This window comes from Galeopterus variegatus, unplaced genomic scaffold, assembly GCF_000696425.1.
Source record: "Galeopterus variegatus unplaced genomic scaffold, G_variegatus-3.0.2 Scaffold4186, whole genome shotgun sequence".
NCBI lineage: Eukaryota > Metazoa > Chordata > Mammalia > Dermoptera > Cynocephalidae > Galeopterus > Galeopterus variegatus.
The window spans coordinates 84,409-107,203 of record NW_007730297.1 but is presented as its reverse complement, the minus strand read 5'-3'; the positions used below and the strand labels follow the sequence as shown (position 1 = coordinate 107,203).

The following is a 22,795-nucleotide window of genomic DNA, read 5'->3' as shown; positions in this document are numbered from 1 at the left end:
TTCCAGAGCTGCCACATTATAATATGAGGGCACTTCAAAAAGTTCATGGAAAGATTCATATTATCTTTTAATGCTATCTTTCCACAAACTTTTTGAAGTATCCCAAAAAGTGCCTTTCTTGAGGGTGGGAAATCCTATTGTGGTAACTGAAAGGTGGGACCTTAAAGAGGTGATTAGATTATAGGACCATGCCATAGTGAATGGATTAAAAATGGTGGTCATGGGCATGGTTTGGAGTGCTTTAAAAGGAGAGTGAATAAGGAGGTTAGTTTCTACTCTCTCTGCTCTGCCATTTTGCAATATGATATCCTGCCATCACTGTCACTACCACCAAGGCCTTCCCTGGACCAAATGTGTTCCCTGGACTTTGGACTTCCCAGTCTCCAAAACTGTAAGCAATAAGTTTCATTTTCTTACAAATTACCCAGTCCCATGTATTTTGTTATAAGCAACAGAAATGGATTAATACACCTCATGTTTCTAGTATTAAGTTTTCAACCAAAAATCACAAGGCATGCAAAGAGACAAGAAAGCATAGTCCATATGTAGGAAAAAATAATAGAAACTGTCCCTGAGGAAGCCCAGGTGATGCACTTTCTAGATAAACAGTTTAAATCTACTACTTTAAATATGTTCAAAGAGCAAGCTCAAGGAAAACATGAGAATGATGTCTCACTAAATGGAGAATATCAATAAGGAGATAGAAATTAAAAATAGAACCAAAGGGCCGGCCCAGTGGCACACTGGAGAGTGCGCCGCTTGGGAGCGCGGCGGTGCTCCCGCCGAGGGTTCGGATCCCATGTGGAGACCGGTTCCCGCTCACTGGCTGAGCACGGTGCGGGCGCAACACCGAGGGTTGTGATCCCATTGCCAGTCCCCGGTACGGGCACGACACCGAGGGTTGTGATCCTGTTACCGGTCAGTAAAAAAGACAAAAAGGAAAAAAAAAATAGAACCAAAGAGAAATACTGGAGCTGAAAAGTAAAATAAATGAAAATTTCAGTAAAGGTGCACAGGAGCAGATTTGAGCAGGTAGAAGAAGGAATCAACAAATTTGATAAGTCCATTGAGATATTTTCCAGCCTGAGGAGCAAAATGAAAAAAAAGAATGAAGAAAAATGAAGAGCACATACAGGACCTGTGGAACACCACCACACCTACCAATATTCAAAAACAGGAGTTCCAGATGAAAGAACAGAGAAAAAGATATAAAGTTTATCTGAAGAAATAATGGCTGAAAACTTTCCACATTTGATGAAACACATGAATCTATAAATCCAAGAATCTCAACAAACCCCAAGTAGGATAAACTCAAAGAGATCCACACTAAGACATACTATAATCAAATTGTTGAAGGACAAAAACAAAAAAGAGTCTTGAAAGAAGCAAAAGCGAAGTGACTCATAATGAAATGGGTATTCTCAATAAGATTGTCAGCCTATTTCTCATGAGAAATCATGGAGGCCAGAGGCAGTGAAATAACATATTCAAATTGCTGGGGGGTGGGGGAAGAGGAGCTGTAGACTAATAATTCTCAGCCCAGCAAAACTATGACAGTCTGAAATAAACTTGGCTGAATTTGTCACTAGTAGACGTGCCTAACAGGAAATGTTAAAGGGAGCCCTTCTGGCTGAAATGAAAGGACACTAGACAATAACTCAAATCCACAAGAAGAAATAAAGAACTCCAGCAAAGGTAATTACATATGTAAATATAAAAGTCAATATTAATAAATTCTTGGTTTGTGACTCTTCTATTTTTCCTATGTAATTTTTTAAAAACATGCATAAAACAATTATGTCTTAGTTAATAAGTATACAATGTATAAAGATGTAATTTGTGACAATAATAAAGGGGAAGATGGAGCTATATAGTAGTAAAGTTTTTGTATATTATTGAAAATAAGTTGGTATTAATTCTAACTAGATTACTAAAAAGATATTAACTATAATCCCCAGGGTAACCGCTAAGGAAATACCTACCAAAAAATGGTAAACAAAATAAAAGAAAATCAAAATGATATCCTAGAAGATATCTATTGAACACAAACACACAAAATGGCAGGAATAGAGGAACTGAGGAAGAAAAAATATATGACATACATACAACACAAAAAAAAAATAGCAGAAGTAAGTCCTTCCTTATAAGAAATTATATGAAATATGAAAGTATTAAACCTCCGGTCAAAAGTCAGAGATTGTACAACGGATAGGAAAACATGATCCATCTATGGGCTGTATACCAGACCCTACTTTGTACCCAAAAGGACAAATAGTTTGAAAGGGAAAGCATAGAAAATGATGTTGCACGCAAACAGTAACCAAAAGAGAGCTGCAAATATCAGATGAAATAAGCATTAAAACAAAAATTGTTACATGAGAGAAAGAACATGATATAATGACAACAAATTCAATCCATCAGGAAGATATGACAATTAAAACATACTCATATATGTGGAAATAAACAAAATACACAATAGAAAAATAATAAAGACAATCAACAAAACCAAAACTTGGTTCCTTGAAAAGATCAATAAAATTGATGAGCTTTTAGCTAGACCAAGAGGAAAAAAAAAAAAGGACACAATTTACTAAACACAGGAATGATAATGAGGATGTCAATATAAAAAGGATTATAAGAGAATAATAAAAACAATGTATGCCAATAAATTAGATAAACTAGATGAAATAGACAAATTAATGGAAACACACAACTACCAAAATTGACTCCAGAAGAAATAGAAAATATGAAAAGATCTATAACAAGTACTGGGATTGAACCAGTAGTCAGAAAACTTCCAACAAAGAAAGGCCCAGGATCACGTGGCTTCACTTGCTGATTATACCAAAGGTTTAAAGAAGAATTAACACCAATCATTCTCAAACTCTTCCAAAAAATAGGAGACACAATACTCCCTAACTCAGAATTACCCTGGTGTCAGAGCCAACCAAAGACATCAAAAGAAAGCTACTAGAGTTCCATCCAAAACAATTAGGCAAGAAAAGAAAAAGGCATCCAGACTGAAAAGGAAGTAAAATTATTTGTATTAATGGACAACATGCTATTAAATACAATAGTCCCCCCTTGTCTACCAGAGGATATGTTCCAAAACTCCCAGCAGATGCTGAAACTGCAGGTAGTACCAAACGCTACATATGCGATGTTTTTTCCTATACACACATACCTATGACAAAGTTTAATATATAAATTAAGCACAGTAAGAGATTAACAATAATAACTAATAATAAAATAGAACAATTATAACAATATGCCAGCATCACTACTCTTACACTGTAGGGCCATTATTACATAAAATAAGGGTTACGTGAACACAAGTACTGCAATACCACAACAGTTAATCTGATAACTGAGACAACCACTAAGTGACTAATAGACAGTTAGCATTTGTGGCATTGATACACTGGAGAAAGGGATGATTTACATTCACATCATGGGTGGGATGGTGTGAGAAGGCACAAGATTTCATCACTCTACTCAGTACGGTGTAAAATTTTAAACTTATAAATTATTTCTGGAATTTTCCATTTAATATTTTCAGATCATGGTTGAGCATATGTAACTGAAACCATGAAAAATGAAACCGTGGATAAGGGAGGACTACTATAATAACTGATTAAAAGGCAAGAATCATCAAGTGGTCTTAAAATAGTGGGTATGGGTTTGGTAAGAACAGGATAATTACATAGTTTCTCCCTACAAATTATTAATGACAGAGGGAAAAAAGAGTAACCTTACAGTGGACAAACCTAGCAGACAGAACTTTAATGAAGTAATCAGTTAACATCACTAATAATTGGGATAAATCAACATCATTCTCCTCTAGATATGATGCACTAAGAAGAACACATAATTTCTACAACTTTCCTGGGGAAAAAATCATAACTTGATTCTACTCCTGAGGAAAAATCAGACAAACCAACTTGAGGGACATTCTACAAAATTCAATAAAATAATCAGCCTTCACTCTTCAAAGATAAGAAACAGTCTGGATTAAAGGTAACTAAATAGATAGGACAACTAAATGCAAGGTGTGATCCTGGATTGGAACCTTAAACAAACAAAAACACCCATAGAAGTCATTATTGTGACAAATGGCAAATGTGAATATGGATTATGTACTAGATAATAGCACCATAGTGTTAAATTTCCTGATTTTGCTAATTACTGTGATTCTGAAAGAAACTATCCCGTTATTAAGAAACACACCCTTAAGTATTTGCGGGTAAATGGGCATGATGTCTGCAACTTACTCTCAAACAGTTCAAAAAACAATAATGACAGAGTAAATAATAAAGCAAACAGGGCGAAATGTTAACTTTTAGTGAATTTGAGTCACCGGTAGAAGGGAATTCATTGTACCATTCTTGAAACTTTTCCGTAAATTTGAAGTCTTATCAAAATAAATTTTTAAAAAACAAAATAAAAGAGAGCTAAATATATACAATGTCTGGAAATAATCCTAACAAAAATATATAACATTTCATTAGAATTAAAATTCTACTGGCTTAACGAATTACATCAATGGAGGGCTATGTCACTTTCAAGGACTGAAAGAATGAAGATGCTAATTCTCCCTAAACGGAATATAAATTGAAAAGAGAACACAGTTCCAATCAGTTGCATATCTTCCTGGACTTCCATTCCTGGCACACTTGGATTTCTGAAGGTGCCTAAGACAGCAGATCACAGCCAAGAGCTGCATACTATGAAAATGACCAGCCATTTGCCTTGACAGCTGTTGCGGCTTCCCAGATCGGCCACAGTCCCACCTCCATCACCCCAGAATCAGGATGGTGGTCTGTCTGGCAAGGGCAGGGCAAACCAGGGCAAGGGAGAGGCTTCACTGTCGGTGAGAAATTAGAACTGGGAGGCTTTGGCCTTCTCAGGGAAGAGAGGAGGCAGCCAAAAATCACTCATTTTTTTTCCTCTGCACTTATCAATATCTAACGCGCCATGCATTTTATTTATCACGTTCATTGTTCACTCTCCCACAACTAAAATGCAAGTTCATTGTTTACTCCACAACTAAAATGAAAGTTCTCTGAGGTCAAGGACTTCTGTTTTGTTCATTCCATATCCACAGTGTCTGAAACAGTGACTTAGTAGGGACTCAATGAGCATCTTTTATTTATGCATTTAAGCATCTATGAATGACTACAGCATACACACATATATACACATATACACGTACAAATATACACACACATACAAGTAACACTGTATCAGGAAGGATAGAGACGGTGGTAGTGAGATCATTTTACTCCCTTTGTACCACTGCATATAGTTTTCCTACATGTGAATATATGACCTTATCCCCTCCTGCCCCACCCCACAAAACTCTAAAACGTAGGGTTAAATCACTATCTCCCGCCTTGGGAAAGCAAGTTGTAATGTGCATATCCGAAGGGTGTCTTCCCAAAGGTCACGGAAAGGGCAGGCCCGTGGCTCACTCGGGAGGGTGCGCAGCTTCTGTCGCCAACCCCGCGGGTTCGGATCCTATATAGGGATGGCCGGTGCGCTCACTGGCTGAGCATGGTGCTGACAACACTATGCCAAGGGTTGCGATCCCCTTACCAGTTGAAATTTTTAAAAAAAAGGTCTGGGAAAGATTCATATTATCTTTTTTTTTTTTTTTTTTGAAAAGGTCTGGGAAAGATTCATATTATCTTTTTTTTTTTTTGTCTTTTTCCGTGTCCGGCAACGGATCGCAACCCTCAGTGTCGCCCCCATACCGGACCGGGACCAGCAACGGGATTGCAACCCTCGGTGTTGCCCCCGCGCCTCGCTCAGCCAGTGAGCGGGAACCGGTCTGTATGTGGGATCCGAACCCTCGGCGGGAGCGCCTCCGCGCTTCCCAAGCGGCGCACTAGCACAGTGCGCCACCGGGCTGGCCCCCATATTATCTTTTAATTCCATTTTTCCGCGAACTTTTTCAAATACTCTCATGCAATCTGATTCTGTTTGGCAGAGTGAATGACGAAAAAGAATTGAAAAAGTTTGCTGTACAGTCTAGGGATATGAGGCACACCCACCCCTGGGCCTCCTTCCACCCCATCCCACACCCCACTCCCCACGCTCACTTTGTTCACACCCATATCCCCTCCCTCCGAACGGGTCTCCGCTCACCGTCAGCCCCCCCCCCAAAGCTAGTCTCCGCCCACAGCCCCGCCCCTGGAACTGGTCTCCGCCCACATCCCCACCTCCAAACTAATCTCCGCCCACTCGGCCCCACCCCTGAAACTGGTCTCCGCTCACCGTCAGTCCCGCCCCATTTGCCTGGTACCGCCCACAGCCCCACCCCGGAACTGATCTCTCTGCCCACTCTCGGCCCCGCCCCATAGGCCTGGTGCAGCCCACAGTCTCGTCCCTCCCACAGTCCTGCTGTTTGTCCCGCCCCAGGGACCGACCCTGTCCCCCCGCGGCTGACTCAGCCGGGCTCCCAACTTCGTTCTCACTAAATAAATTGAAACACCTTGCCCGAGGCTGGGTGCGCGCCCGCCCTCCCTCCGTCCCTCCCCGCCCACTGCACCCGTTGCATCAATCCGGAACCCCCAAACTTCCCACTGTGTACGGCGGCGGCCGAGGCCGGAAACTGACGTGCCTGGCGGCCAGGCCGAGACCGGAAGCGGAAGCGCGCGGCGGTGCTGGAGGAGGATCCTCGCCGCCAGCTGGGGGGCGAGTCCTGTCGTGTCCGCGAGTCAGCGTATTTGGCCCCGCGGGAGGGGCCCGGACTCGGTGAGCGGCGGCTGGGGGCTCGGACCGGAGTCTAGGGAGGGGTGTGGGACGCGGGCTACCCCAGGCGCGGGCCCGGCGTCACTCCCGGAGCCCCGTTTCCTGCCCAGAGGCCTCAGGCTGTTCGCTCCGGTTAGCCCGAAGCTGCTGTTTCCTCCTCGGTGGGGACCCACCGTCGCCGCCGCCTCCTCAGAGAGCCCCCTCATCGCTCTCTCCTTGGCGATTCTGCGCCTCAGGGGACATTTCTGGTGGTTACAAATTGTGGGTGGGGTTGCTGCTCTCAGGCAGCCAGGGACGCTGCTTGCTGTTAAACATCCTACATTGCACAGGACAGTCCCCACAACAAAGAATTGTCAGTAGTGCCTGGGTAGGGAAACCCTGGTGTAGGGCCTTAAAATCTCTGAAGTTCTGAATAAACTATATACGTTATTTAAAATTCAACTGAGTCACTTATCGGGCCTCTAAGTGACAAGACAAGTTTACAGCGTCTGGAGTCACCATAAAATTTTTCTCCAGCCACATGAGTTGAGCAAGTCAAATGCACACTGCGTTAGCTGCCTTCTCCCGTCTTGGGGAGCAGATGGTTTGATAGGAATCAGGTACATCCAGTTATTCCCAATAGGTTGAGTCCTTACCACACGTTAAGTCAGTAATTTTTTTTTTGAAAGGTGAATGGAGTGGTCTAACAGCTACAACTGTGTTATTCACTATAAAAAGCCTCAAAAGCAATCTTTGTGTGTGCGTGGTTTTTTTCAGGCAAGAAAAGCATTATTCAAGCTCAGATTTGTGTTGAAACCAGCCTCCTGTCCACCTGTCTTCACTGATCCGTTTTGTGTGACCAGGTGAGTACCATGTGGAACTAGCAGTGACAGGATTCCAGCAGGGTTCTGCTGTGTAGAAGAACAGCTAATGAGCTTTTCCTGTGCTCAGGTCGTATACACGATGAGTCACTAGGAATGAGGATGTCATAAGAAAAATTTTATTTGATGGGTTATGTTCAGGGTAGAAATATTAAGATGTGTATAGTTATGTATGTGTTAAAAGTCAGTAAATACAGTTATGTGCAAATAAGTACATACAGACAAACGTAAATAAATAAAAATATGTGTAACTAAAGAAATACAGATTTTCTTACATGCCATAATAAAAATTTCGGGATTTTATATAAGTATAAATATATAAACATTTTACTTGTATATGTGGTATTACAAGTCTTCCCACTAAATACTAGCACGACTACTCAGCAACATTCTTCAGACCTGTTTGACTTAACTTGTAAAGACCTATACATCTTCCACAAAGCTTCAAAATAATAGGGACATCTAGGGAAAAGATGATTTGCGCTTCCTTATATTAGTATCAGAAATTTAAAATTGAATTGTCCAGCAGCCAAATGTGTTTTGAGCAAGTGAATTTTTTTCTTAATGAAATTTAAATTCATTTGGATGGGGCTGGCCAGTTAGATCAGTTGGTTAGAGCGCAGTATTATAACACTAAGGTCAAGGGTTTAGATCCCTGTACCGGCCAGCTGCCAAAAAAAAAAAAGGTCATTTGGAGGAATATTAAGCAACAAGTTGTAGATTGAAGGATAGGACACTAGTTTCCAAAAAGATGTCCTCAGCCCTTTGTCTCCTAATAGAAATTAACTTGATTTCTTAAAACTTCTTTGAAATGACAGCATGGTGATTCATATTACAGAGAATAATGTTAAGTAATCTTATATTTAATTGTGGGGTTTTAATTGTGTGTTTGTGCCTTTGTCATTATAGCTTTCTATAACATTCTTGAGGGAATGTTTGCTTATCATGCAGTAGATATTTTTTGAGTGCACAGTTTATGGTGACCAACCATCCCTGTTCAGGACTGAGGTTGGCCACTACACAGGGAATTCAGTGTTCAAACTAGGACAGTCCTAAGCAAACAAGGACAGTTGGTCACCTCCATGAGTTAGACCCTGGACCAGATTCACAGGGACCCTGGAAAACCAAAACAGACCTTGTTCTGCCTCCATAGAGTTCTCATTCTAGCAGGGAAAATGGATTTTTAACAATGAATGACAAGAGTGATGCAATAGATTAGCAGAAGAAGATTCAGTTTGGGGGAACAGGGGAGCCCTCTTGGGAAGGACTGACATTTACCTTGAGAGCTGAAGTTGGGGTCAGATTTAGTTAGTCATAGGGCTAGACTGCAGTGAGGGGACAGGGCTGTGTTTAAGAGAGCACTGCATGTCTAGGGAATTGCATAAGGAAAGCTCCTGAAGCAGGAGAGGGCCTGGTGTGCTCCATGAACTGGAAAGACGGGGATGTCTGAAGCCAAGACAAACAAGGGGAGAAGGGTGTAAGCCAGACCAGAGAGGGAGGCAGAACCAAACCAGGTGTCACTCTGGACTCTGTTCTAAGGCCAATGGGAAGACACCAAAGAGATGTGGGCAGGAGGATGATGTGATTTGCATTTAGTCTAAATACTTGGGTTAAAATGGACTTCGGGATTCAGAAAGAAGTCTTGTAAGAGGCAAGGTAAATGTTGTTAGAAAGAAGTGTAGGAATTAGATGATTGTTCCCTAGGCCAGGATGATGATTGCAGAGTAGGAAAGAAGTCGAAAGATGAGATCTGGGAGTTTAGAACTGAGAGAGTGTGATGATGCTCTCTCATTCATGCGTGCGATTGTCAGGTGGTGCAGTGCGCTTACTGCACTCCTAGCTCCTGTCTGTGCAAACCTGCAGGCAGTCCCCTAACCCAAAGCCCTGTGCACACTCTCACTTTGCCACTCATAGGGCCCTTCCTCCACATCCTAAAGGAACTCGAGTCTGACTATGACTAGGGCTGCCCTGTCCACTGTGGGAGACACTAGCCACACATGGAACTATTTCAGTTAAACCAATGAAAATTAAACACAATTAAAAATTAATTTTTTCAGTTGCACTAGCCACATTTCAAGTGCACACATATCTACCATATTGGACAGAGCAGAATTATAGAACATGTCTCTCACCAAAAGTTCTGTTGGCCCATCTGCTGTGACCATCTCCTGGTACTGACGTATCCAGGGCAGGGCAGGAGTCACTGGATCTGTAAACTAAACAGAGACGCTCTCCTGCCCTAATAGGAGATTTCAGCTGCCAGACAACCTTGAAGGGGGACTCAGGACCTGAAAATGTCTCAGGCACCTTCTCTACCTCCTTTCCTCTTGGGAGGCACAGTGAACTGGCTGGATCCCAACCCTTCTCCCACTCCATGGCTTAATGACTAAAACTACACCTAAGTGCAAATTGGGTCCCTGGTGGGAAGAAGGGAGACATCCTCCACCCATAGAGGGCAGGGAAGTGCTGGGGTCTCACAGAGGCCTCAGGGAAAGTTTGATGTGAGAGGTGATGCTAGTTTCCTATTGCTGCTGTAACGAATTACCACAAGTTTAGTGACTTAAAACAACACAATTTATTCTCTTGCCGTTCTGGAGGTCAGAAATCCTAAATGGGTTGGCAGGGCTGCGTTGTTTCTAGAAGCTCTAGAGGAGAATCTATCTTCTGCCTTTTCCACCTTCTAGAGGCCACCTGCATTCCTTGCCTGTGGCTCCTTCCTCCAGCTTCAAAGCCAGCAGGGCAGCATCTTCAAATTTATATTTCTGCCCACAACTCCCCCCTCACCTCTGCTTTCTTCATCACATCTACTTCTGTGACCCTAATTCTCCTGCCTCCCTTTTATAAGGACCCTGTATTATCCAGGATAATCTCCCCATCTCAAGGTCCTCACTTAAATCACATCTGCAAACTCCTTTTTGCCATGTAATGTCACATATTCACGGGTGCTAGGGATTAGAACATGAACACCTTTGGGTCAGAGACAGATTTATTAATCTGCCTACCACAGAGGTTCAAGAGTCAAAGACTCCATGCAACTCTATTTTTTCACATGGCCCACCATCACTCTATTTCTAATGCCCCATCTGCCCACACGCAGCCTTCACTGCTTTTAGTTTTGGGGTGCAGGAAGGTCACACGTAGAAACCTCAAGAAGCTGGTTTTAGGGAGTTATATTTTATTCTATAATTCCAGGGAAAGGAGGCCTTTCTTGTAGAAAGAAAACATTCTATACAACTGCTTTGTACCTTTATTTATTTATTTTTTTCCTTAAATTTATGGAGATAATAATACTAATAATACCTAGATATCGATGCAGGTTTGTTTGTTTTTTGGCTGCATATTTCTTTAGTCTGTGGATATCCCATAGTTTATTCAGTTAGTCACCTATTGATGGTCATTTGTGTTATTTTCAATCCTTTGCTATTATAAATAATGCCACAGTGACTCATCTTACATGTGTCGTTTAGTATTTGTATATCTTTGAGACAGATTCCTAGAAGTGGGATTGATAAGGAAAGAGTAAATGTTTTTGCAGCTTTGCTTGACATTGACAAATCCTCTTCCATAGGAGTCGTACCCAGCAGTGTGTGAAAATACCTTTCCATGCGGTCTTGCCAAAAAAGAGTGTGGTCCACTGTCTTTTTTGATCTGACCGATCAGAAATAGTGTCAGCGTAGTTGCAATCTGCATCTTCGTTATTGCGAATTAGGTCATCAGTGATTCTGCCAAGGGTATTGTCCTTGAAATGGCAGTGGTGGAAACCAGATTGTACCATGAAGAATGACTGGGGTGTGAGGAAAGGAGACAGAGAGTAAAAAACTTCAGCTGCTATAAAAGACAGAGACTGGGAAGTAACTGGAAAGAAAACTGCTCTGAGGATAGGTAATGATACTGGATCACAGTTGAATGGTGTGGGGAAGAGTCCAGTAGAGTGGGAGAGCTTGAAGGGAAAAGACAGATGAGAGATTAAGAGTGTATAGCTCCTTGGAAGCAGGGCGTGGACCACACAGCAGAGCTGCTGAGCAGGGCCCTGTGGAAAGGGGAGACAGCTCCTTATCTAAGAAGAGGAAAGCAGGATGCACATTGTAGTTTTGGTGGCCAGACAGGAAGGTAGATTCCTTCTCGTGATTGTTACCTTGAAAAGTAGGATGCAGGATCATCTACAGAAAGTGAGATGATTCGTTATCAGTTGCTGCCTAACAAATGATCCCAACCTGTAGTCACTTAAAACAACAATAATCATTTATCATCTCTCCCACTTTTCATGGGTCAGGAATTCAGGAGCAGCTTGGCCAGAAGGTTTGGCTCAGGCCTTCCTGGAGGTTGCAGAAGCCTGTGAAGTGGGACTGCGTCATCTGAAGTCTCTCCTAGTGCTCAAGGATTCACTTCTAAGGAGTTTGTGCCTGTGTCTAGCAAGTAGCTGCTGGCTATTGACAGGAGGCCTCAGTTCCTCTCCATGTAGGCCTCTCCATGGGGCTGCTGGTACATCTTCACAACATGGCAATTGGCTTCCCCTAGAACAAGCACCCAGAAGACCAAGGCAGAAGCTGCGTTTCTTCTAGGACCCAGCCTTGGAAGTCACTCACTGCCACCTCTGCAGTATTCTGCTGGTTGCACAGGTGAGTCCTAATTCAGTGTATGTGTCAGGGGTCTGCACAAGGGTATGGATCATTGAGGGCTATTTTGGAAGCAGGTTATCACAGAGGGAAAAGGTGAGGGCGCTTGAGATTTTAAAGTGATTAGAGAAGGTTTGATGAGTGGGAAGCCACGTTGACCTGTGGGATTACCATACAGGGTAAGGGACTCGTCACATTGGTGACCATGTTTTTCTAGAAGTGACAGTATCACAGCCATTGTGCAGGCTGGTCTACCTAGATGTTGCCAGGAAGCAGGCAGAGGATTGGAATCATGCCTGGCTGGAGTTCTGCTGGGCTGGTGTAAAGCTGGGGGTAGGAATAGGGACATGTGTTGAAATAAGGGACAGTGAAATCCAAGCCAGGTAAGTATGAAGTGGGGAGAGGAGGTGGCTGATGAAGAGCAAGACAGCAGGAGTGTGGTGGACAGAGGCATTTGTGTGGTCAGTAGACACATGTGGTGAGGGAAAAAGATGAGTGAACACGGTAGAAGTTAAGAAGGGAGGTTGGGTTCAGAGAGAGAGGTTTCTGATCTGTTGTCCCTGATGGTGGAACAGAGCCATGGATGACAAAGGACAGGTGGGACCCATGGGAATGTGTGGCCAAGAGGGGGTGGGTGCAGAGGGCTCTACAGGTGAGGAGCTCCTGATGGCATCCACGTGAGGTGGGAGCGGAGGCTGAAGGAATAATGGGAGTCGGTGCCAAAGTCTCTAGGGAATGAGGGGTTGTAGCCGGGAACATTTGTGACAATTTGGATGGGAAGAATGTGCCATGAAACTCATGAAGCCAAGGTTTTCCAAGTGAGCGGACCAGTGGTGTTGGTCATACCACTGGGGACAGAGGAAGACAAGTTTTATCATCATATAGCCCTGAATTCATCACCTGCTAAGCAGAATAAAGGCCCAGTATGGAAAACAGAACTTGCATTTTGAAGGAGGACCTGAGGGACAGGCTGAGAGGACCTGTCTTCAGCAGCCCAGGGAGGGGGTGGGGCTGGGAAGACTTATTTTCCCGTTTATTCCAGAGTGCTGACCTGAGTGTCCTGCAGGAATAAGAGGAGGAGCTTCCTGCTTCTCCCACTTCCTGGTATTCAGGAACCTTTGCTGTCAGAGTGACAGGATGGCGACCATTGTCCTGCGCCCATCTTGTGGTGAGTCATTGGGTCCTGCAGCCCTCAGAGTCCAAGCTTTAAAGGCCCCCAACTCGCAGAGTGGGTATGGAAGAGGAGGGGGCCAAGCAGCTGTGGGGGAGGGTTGGGCAGAGCAGGTGATGCAGGGTGGAGCCCCAAGAGCCTAGAGGTCACTGGTGTCTAGAACTTGGGACTTAGGTATTCATCCATCTATGGCTGAATTCACCTGTGTGGTGAATGTGTGGGAGCTTTTGAATTATAGTGGTCCCCCCTTATTTGTGGGGGATACTTTCCAAGACTCCCAGTGCATGCCTGAAACCATGGATAAGTAATGAATTTTATATGCACCATGTTTTTTTCTTATGTATACATACCTATGATAAAGTTTAATTTAAAATTAGGCACAGAAAGAGATTAATAATAATAACTACTAATAAAACAGAACAATGATAATATACTGTAAGAAAAGTTATGTAAATATGCATGCTTGCTCACTCACTCAGAATATCTTAATATTTTCAGACCACAAAACTGCAGAAAGCAAAACCATGGATAAGGGGGGACTGCTGTATACTTTTCTTCCTATAAACATAATGAACACAGTGATGCTCTGAGAACCTCAGTTTTCTCATCTGTGATATGGGAATAATCCCTTCCTCAAGTGCAGCCAGACTCTTGAGCCTTGTATTCTGCTCCGGTTTCTTAAGAAAGCTGTGGGGGCTGGAGGTTTTCGTGTGGGCGTGCTGGGATGTGGTCCATCACAGGTAGGGGGAAGCCTCCAGATCTGCAAGTGTCAGAACACAGGTCAAGCCTGGATCCCTGTGACCTGTTTCTTCTTCTCCAGCTCGGTCCTCCTTGTACCTGACATCTCAGCAGAAAGGACACACAGAGGAGGAAGGGCTGGTTGATGAGCTCCTGACAGGCTGGTTACAGGTGAATCAAATATTCCTTTGTCCACGTTATTACTCCTTTGACCAGGAGTTGGACTGTGACCTTTCAGTGGCCTGGAGCCTCACAGCCAAGCAAGGTCCTCGGGCATCCCAGGATCTCTGGGCATCTGATGGAGGATGAATGCTGCCTAGAAAATGTCAGTGAATGTCAATGTTTACTTCATGTTTAAAGCATCCTCTAGGAGCCGGCCCGTGGCTTGCTTCGGAAAGTGTAGTGCTGATAACACCAAGGCCATGGGTTCTGATCCCTATATAGGGATGGCCGGTTAGCTCACTTGGGAGAGCATGGTGCTGACAACACCAAGTCAAGGGTTAAGATCCCCTTACCAGTCTTCTTTTCAAAAAAAGAAAAAGCACCCTCCAGGGTCACTGTGTACATCATGTATTCCTGAGTACAATGGAAAGCCAAGTAAAGACATGGCTGTGTTATAACTCAAGCAATTGATGATGGCCATTGGGAAATCATCATTTACCAAGTACTCGTGTGATTTCCACAGTGTCCCAGGCCTGTGTGTTCAGCTTTGCAGATGAAGAGAAATAAGATTGCAGGAGCTCGCAGTCTGATGGAAAGAGAAAATCATTGTGTGTTAGGGTGCATTGGACCGTAGGAGTAGCCCTGAGTAGGCTAGAGATGGAAGTTGAAAGCTGAGCCCAGAAGCCAGTGAGAAAAGCACTCAGAACACTGCCCACACATCTTGTACTCTGTGCTCCTTGTCCCTCATCTGTCATCCTTGACTCTCTTCCTGTTCGTGTTGGTGGGGGTGATCCTTCTCTAAGCTGTGATGTTTGCGATGGTTTAGGACCTGGTGACCTTTGAGGATGTGGCTGTGGAGTTCACCCAGGAGGAGTGGGCATTGTTGGACCCTTCTCAGAGAACACTGTACAGGGATGTGATGCTGGAGAACTGTAGGAACCTGGCCTCACTTGGTAAGCCTGACGTCACTCCTGCATCTATTTAATGACTCAGTAACAAGACTTTCCTTTGCTTCTCATTGTTTTATCGAGGTAAAATTCACCATTTTAACCATTTTAAAATGTATAATTCAGTGGCTTTTAGTATATTGAGAGTGTTGTGCAACCATCAACACTATCTAATTTCAGAATATTTTTATCACCCCTAAAAGAAACCCCATCCCCATAAAGCAGTTGATACTTATTATGTTTCCCACCTGCTACCACTGGTAACCACTAATCTGCTTTCTGTCTGTATGAGTTTACCTATTCAGAACATTTTACATGAATGGAATCATAAAATATGTGACCTTTTATATCTGAATTCTTTCATGTAGCATAATATTTTAAAAGTTTAGCTATATTGTAGCATGTATCAGCATTTCATTCCTTTTTATGACCAGTAGTACTGCATTGTATGAACATACAAGATTTTGTTTATCCAGTGGTTGAAAAACATTCGGATTGTTTCTAATTTTTGATATTTTGAATAGTACTGCTATCAATATTTGTGTACAAGTTTTTGTTTAAACACCTGATTTTAATTCTCTTGTGTATATACCAAAGAGTAATGCTAGGTCATGGGATATTTCTGTGTTTAGCTTTGTTAGAACTGGCAAACTTTTTTCCACAACAGCTGCACCATTTTACATTCCCACCGATGCATGAGGATTCCAGTACTCTCCACATCTTCACCAACACTTGTCTTTTTGATTATAGCCATTTTAGTGGATGTGAGGTGGTATCTCGTTGTTTTGATTTGCATTTCCATAATGACTAATGACAATGAGCATCCTTATTTTGTTGTTAAAGATCTCAATTGGCTTTATTGTGATTCTAGAATCAGGCAACATGGCATTTCAAAAAATAGAATAAGTGTTCCTGAGGATCTTTTTAATGTACTTTTTGGCTACTTGTATATCTTCTTTAGAGATATGTCTATTCAAGTCCTTTACCCATTTTTTAATTGGGTTGTTTTTCTTTTTGTTGTTTTCTTGTAAAAGTTTGTTATGTATTCTGGATACTAGACCCTTATATGAAATACAAATAATTTCTCCATTCTTTGGTTATCCATTTTTCATTTTCTTGATTGTGTCCTTTGATGCACAAAAATTTGCATTTTGATGAAGTCCAGTTTATCAAGGTTTTCTTTTCTTGGCTTGTGTTTTTGGTATCATACCTAAGATACCTAGGAAACCATTGCCAAAACCAAGGTTATGAAGATTTCCCCTGTTTTCTTCCAAGAATTTTCTAGCTTTAGCTCTTACATTTAGGTATTTGATCTATTTTGAGTTAATTTTGCATATCGTATGGAGAAGGGATGTGTATATCCAGTGTTCCAGCACCTACCTATGTAGTAGAGACTGTTCTTTCCCCATCAAATGGTTTTCCCTTGTTGAAAATTATTTGACCATAGACACCAGAGTTTCTGTATTCTCAGTTCTATTCCATTGGTCATATATGTCTGTCCCTGTCTACTCCACTGGACATGTATGTCTATCCTTCTGCCAGGATCATACTGTCTGGATAACCATTGCTTTGAGGTAAATTTTGATGTTAGGAAGTGTGAGTCTTCCTACCTTTTTCTTTTTAAACACTGTCTTGTCTACTTGGAATTCCTTGCAATTCCATGAATTTTAGGGTGTCCTTTTATACAAAGAAAAAGCTATTGGAATTTTGATGGTGATTGCATTATCTCTGTAGATTGTTTTAGGTAGTATTATGGTAATTGAAAGGTGGGGCCTTGAAGAGATGATTAGATTGTGAAGACCTTGCCATAGTGAATGGATTAATCCATTTGATGGTGTAATGGCAGTTGTGGGCGTGGTTCTGAGGGCTTTAAAAGGAGAATGCGTGAGGAACTGTCTCTTTGCTGTACCATTCTGATTCCCTTCTCTTTCTCTTTTTTTTTTTTTTATGTTTTTTAGTTATTTTCTTAGTGGTTGCCCTGGGGATTACAGTTAACGTTTTAATTTATAGCAACCTAGTTTGACTTAATAACAATTTAATTTCAAAAGTGTACAGAAACTTTGCTTCTATGTAGCTGTGTCTCTCCCCTTAGTTGTTTTTATCACAAATTACATCTTTATGCATGTGTGCCTATTAATGTAGATATGTAATTATTGCTTTAGGCATTTGTGTTTAAATCATGTAGAAAAAAAAGAGAGGTAACAAACCAAAAGTACATTATCATTGACTTTTATATTTATCTCCGTATTTACTTTTACTGGTGTTATTTCTTTGTATGTGTACAAGTTATTATCCATTGTCTTTGCATTTTAGTCTCAAGGTTTCCCCTTAGCATTTTTTTAAGGTAGATGTACTAGTGACAAACACTTGGTGTTTGTATATGGAAATATCTTCATTTCTTCCTTATTTTTGAAGGACAGTTTTTTCAGACATAGAATTCTTGGTTGACCTGTTTCTTTCAGCACTTTGAATATATCATCCCAGTGCCTGGTGGTCTCCATGGTTTCTGATGAGAAATTAACTGGAAACCTTACAGAGGATCCTGTGTTTATCATGAGTCACCTCCCTCTTGCTCCTTCTAGGATACTGTCTTTGTCTTTCAGCAGTTTGATTAACAGGTGTTACAGTGTGGATCTCTGTCTCTTTGAGTTTATCCTACTTAGGTTTGTTGAGCTTCTTGAATTTCTACATTTGTGTCTTTTATCACGTCTGGGGACGTTTTTAGCCATTATTGCTTTAAATATTCTTTCTGCTCCTTTCTCTCTTCCCTATGTCAATGACTCCCATTATGTTTATGTTGGTATGTTTAATGGCATCCCACAGGTCTCTTGGGCTCTGTTCTTTTTTTTTTTTTTTTTCCCTCTCTTTCTACCCTTCAGACTAGGTAGTACCAGTTGTCCTATGTTCATGGTTACTAATTTGTTAAGCCCTTCTTCCGAGTTTTTCATTTCAGTTTTTGTACTTTTCAAATCCAAAGTTTCTATCTGGCTTCTTTTTGTAATTTCTATCTTTTTTTTTATGTTTTCTATTTGATGAGAATTTGTTCCCATGGTTTTCTTCATTTCTTTATACATGGTTGCCTTTAGGTCTTTGAACAAATATTAAGTAGTTGGTTTATTTCTTTTGTCTAGTAAGTCCAATGTTTGGGCTTCCTTAGGAACAGTTTCTACCAATTTCTTTTTTCATCTAATGAGGTATATGCTTTTGTTTCTTTGCCCTGCTCATAATTATTTTGTTGAAAACTGGACATTTGGAATATATAACATAGCAGTTCTGGAATCAGACTTTTCCCCATCTCTGGAGTTTTTTGTTGTTGCTTGTTGTAGTTGGTGTTGTGTGTATCTTTAGTGATATTTCAGAACTAATTTTGTAATGTCTGTATTTGCCCTGTGTGGTCACTAAAGTCTCATTTCTATTAGCTTAATGGTCATCTAATAATTTGTCTGAGATTTCTTTGAGGGCCTTGAATCAAAACACAAAAAACTCTGTCTCTTCAGATGGGTTCTATGTGTACGTAGAAGCACACCTTCAGAACTTAGCTGGGCAATTTATAACTGCCTTAGCCTTCACTTCCTGCTTGTGCAGATTCTGAAGGTCAGCCACAGGTGAAGTTTAGTGCCCTCTGAGGTCTTTTATGAGCATGCGCCTAGCCCTGGGTTTGTGTGCAGCATTCCAGATTCCTAGGAATATGAGAGAGCTTTTCACAGCCCCATTCCCCAAACGTCTTTTCCCCCACTTTTCTTCCCAGGCTTTTTGGTTAGTGTTTTGTTTGCTTCTGCTGTTTTCTCTTGGCTCAGGCAGTATTGACTGACTAATATATGTCTTTAAATGTATTCATCACATGTGTCCTGGGTAGCTAGCTCAGGCCTCAGAGCGTTTGGAGTTAAATAAAAGCAAGTCCTTTGAGCTAGTCCTTCAGGGAGTCACCAGACAGGTCCAAAGAAACAACCACAGGATGAAAAAAGAAATAAAAACCACAGAATAAGGTGCGTTCTGCTCCCTTCACTACTAGGAATGTGGGCTCTTGTCCTCCAGGTCATGGCCAAAGCAGGGGAAAGAGGATGGGCTGTGGTCAGTTAAAATGTCATAAAGTTCTCTTACACAAATTCAGCTGCAATTTCTTCTTCATTAGGCATTCTAGCGGTTGCTGTAAACTTTTCATATGTTTCCAGAGTTCCAATAAAATTGATCATGATGGGTTTTGCCAGTTTATTTGTTTTGTGTGTGTGTGTGTGTGTGTGTGTGTGTGTGTGTGTAGGAACAGACTCCACAAAAGTTTTCTACTCCACAGTTTTCACTGTTGTCATTTCTCACAAGTTTTCCGAAGCACCTCTGTGTTTCTAGTTCTGTGCAGGTGGTTGAGAATACAGTAGTGAACAAGACAAGCATGGTCCCCACCCTCACAGAGCTAATGCTCTCCCTATGAACTGAATATCTGTTTCTTGACCTGACTTTATATTCTTTATGGTTAAAAGTTTTGGGGCTTCTGAAGTGTGTATTTCAACTTAGGCATGGGCTTCTGGGACTATTTGTGCCCTATCACCCTGAAAATTGAGTTGAGGATGACTGCATTTTTGTTCCTTGAGAGAGTTACTATATTTGCTAGAATTTATTAGAATCTAGATGTAATTATTCCCTTGTTCCTACACTCACACTTTTCCACCTTCAGAAGTGTTGACTTCAGTTTCATGGAGCTGCTTGTCCCCTGCACAGTCCCCCTCTATCATGTGTATTTTCTTTATACATAGGGTGTCATGTTGATAAACACAGTCTGATATCCCAGTTGGAGCCAGAAGACAAGATGATGACAGAGGAGAGAGGAATCCTCCCAGGCCCCTGTCCAGGTGAGCACCAGATGGCTATGAGCCCTTTGGAGGAATAGCTCTGGCTAGTGACTTGGGGGATTGGAATGTTACATTAGTTAATGTCAATCAGAGAACTTTGTAAAACGCACCTGTTTCTGACAAAGATAGACAAGAACATTTGTTTTAAGCTTCCTTGTGTACTTTCTTTTTTCTTTAACTTTCTGTTCATTATCTCATACTTTCCTTTGACCTCAGGAGAGAAACAAAGACACAGCTCTTTTCTGTTTTAAATTTTAAATCTAATCCCTTTTGTCAATTTCTGATCAATCCCAATCATTCTGGAATTTTTTAATTGATATCTAAATCTTCCATAACCAAGTTCTCCTTATTGCAGACCTCCTCAAAAATCCTTATCCTTGAGAGTCCACTTTTACCCATGTGTGCACTTCACCATATCTTTTCTCTGTCAACCTAAATTTCTTTTGTTTCAGATTTGGAGTCTCTACTTAAAGCCAAATGGTTAATGCCGAAGAAGCATGTTTTTAGAAAAGAACAATCTAAAGGTGTAAAAGTGGTAAGACTAATATGGATGATTTCTGGTTTTCCACAGTAGGGGAATGCCATAGTTAGAAAAAAAACAAAATTACCAGGAAAGTCATTAAAGGAAGGTGCCATTTACACTGAGGAGTGTTGACCCTGGAGAGATACTGTGAAACTGTTGTGAATTTGGAGAAAAGTATTAGTTGCAAACTTGTTTCTTCACTGAGAGTTTTCACAAGTAAATATTTCCTTAAATGTGACTATTTGAAACATAAATTGGTCTTAAATTTATCAGAAAATGTTTTGTGAAGATGATGAGGACTGTGGAAAAGCATCTGTTGTTTAACATCTGGGAATTTAAACTGGGCAGAAGCCGTATGTAAGCGTTGAAAGTAGCCAAAACATCATTTATAGGAATGTAACAGAATTCCTGGGGGAGAGAATGCATATGACAGTATTAAATATTAAAAATATTATACATTATAGATGTCATTAATCTCTTAATCGACAGGAAAGAAGTCATCGTGGAGTGAAACTCAATGAATGTAATCAGTGTTTTAAAGTCTTCAGCACGAAATCTAACCTTACTCAGCACAAAAGAATTCATACTGGAGAAAAACCCTATTACTGCAATCAATGTGGAAAATTCTTCAGCAGTAGATCTTACCTTACTATTCATAAGAGAATCCATAATGGGGAGAAACCCTATGAGTGCAATCACTGTGGGAAAGCATTTAGTGATCCCTCATCTCTTAGACTACATGTGAGAATTCACACTGGAGAAAAACCTTATGAATGTAACCAGTGTTTCCATGTCTTTCGCACTAGTTGTAATCTCAAAAGCCACAAGAGAATTCATACGAGGGAGAATCACCATGAATGTAATCAGTGTGGAAAGGCTTTCAGCACAAGGTCCTCCCTTACTGGGCACAATACCATTCATACAGGAGAGAAACCTTATGAATGCCATGACTGTGGGAAAACCTTCAGGAAGAGCTCATATCTGACACAGCACATGAGAACTCATACTGGAGAAAAACCCTATGAATGTAATGAGTGTGGGAAATCCTTCAGCAGTAGTTTTTCTCTTACTGTGCACAAGAGAATACATACAGGAGAAAAACCCTATGAATGCAGTGACTGTGGGAAAGCCTTTAATAATCTCTCAGCTGTTAAGAAACACTTGAGAACTCACACTGGAGAAAAGCCCTACGAGTGTAATCATTGTGGAAAATCTTTTACTAGTAACTCTTACCTTTCTGTGCACAAGAGAATACATAATAGGTGGATATGAGTTACTGCGGGAATTTCTGTGGGAAAGTGCTCATTGATCTCATCTGTAAGACAACATGAGAGAACTCACACTGGATGTATAAATTATCTGTTGCTGCCTAACAAATTACTCCCCAAAACGTAGCTTCATACAACAAACAGTTATTATTATAATTTCCAGAAATGGCTTAGCTCTGTAGTTCTGTCTGACGGTCTCTCATTAGGTTGCAGTCAAGGTGTCAGCCAGAGCTGCAGTCCTCTAAAGTCTTTACTGATGGAGGGTCCACTTTCAAGATGACTCATTCACATTCCTGGAAAGTTAATGCTGGTTATTGGCAGGGGATCTTCAGTTTCCCACCATTTAGGCCTATCCACAGGGCTGAGTTTCTTTACAATATGGCAGCAAGTCCCCCCAACCCACCCACCAAAGCAGGTGATCCAAGAGAGGGCCAATGCAGAAGCCACAGTGTCTTATGACCTAGCCTCAGAAGGACATATTTTTATTTCTTCACTATTGTTTTGGTCACACAGACTAATCCTGATACATTATGGGAGAAGACTGCACAACGTATGAATACCAGGAGACAGATCACTGGGAATCATCTGAAGAAAAGCCTTCAGCACACCCTCATCCTTTTAATTTAATGAACATGAAATACCATTCAATAACTCTCTTCTTAATTCACTCTGGAGAACTCTGTTGTGCCCAAAATATGTACTGGGAAAACCTGAGGAATGGTATAGTGATAGGAAAGCCTTCAGTGACATCTCTCTGGGGTCATGTGACAGTTCACTCTAACGCAGAAATTCTGTGGAGGTCATCAATGTAAAAGCCTCAGAGACACTCAGCCTTTAAGACACACATGGGAAATAATACAACAGAGGAACTCTCATGTAAGAAATGTGGTAAACCCAACAGCACAAAGTGTTC

At 41.5% G+C, this 22,795-nt stretch overlaps 1 protein-coding gene across 2 annotated transcripts; it reads left to right on the top strand.

Annotated features, from left to right (window-relative positions):
- Positions 1–7,517: 7,517 nt before the first annotated feature.
- On the top strand, positions 7,518–22,487 carry ZNF558 (zinc finger protein 558). Of its 2 annotated transcripts, XM_008586960.1 has the most exons (8): positions 7,518–7,595; positions 12,132–12,232; positions 13,272–13,397; positions 14,221–14,309; positions 15,127–15,253; positions 19,996–20,091; positions 20,544–20,626; positions 21,104–22,487. In XM_008586960.1, the coding sequence occupies exons 3-8, from the start codon at positions 13,367–13,369 to the stop codon at positions 21,884–21,886; spliced, it is 1,209 nt and encodes a 402-aa protein (XP_008585182.1). In that variant the 5' UTR covers positions 7,518–7,595; positions 12,132–12,232; positions 13,272–13,366; the 3' UTR covers positions 21,887–22,487. The 2 variants fall into 2 exon arrangements, with proteins under 2 accessions (XP_008585182.1, XP_008585181.1); XM_008586959.1 differs by lacking the exon at positions 7,518–7,595 and having other exon boundaries at positions 11,962–12,232.
- The last annotated feature ends 308 nt before the right edge of the window (positions 22,488–22,795 follow it).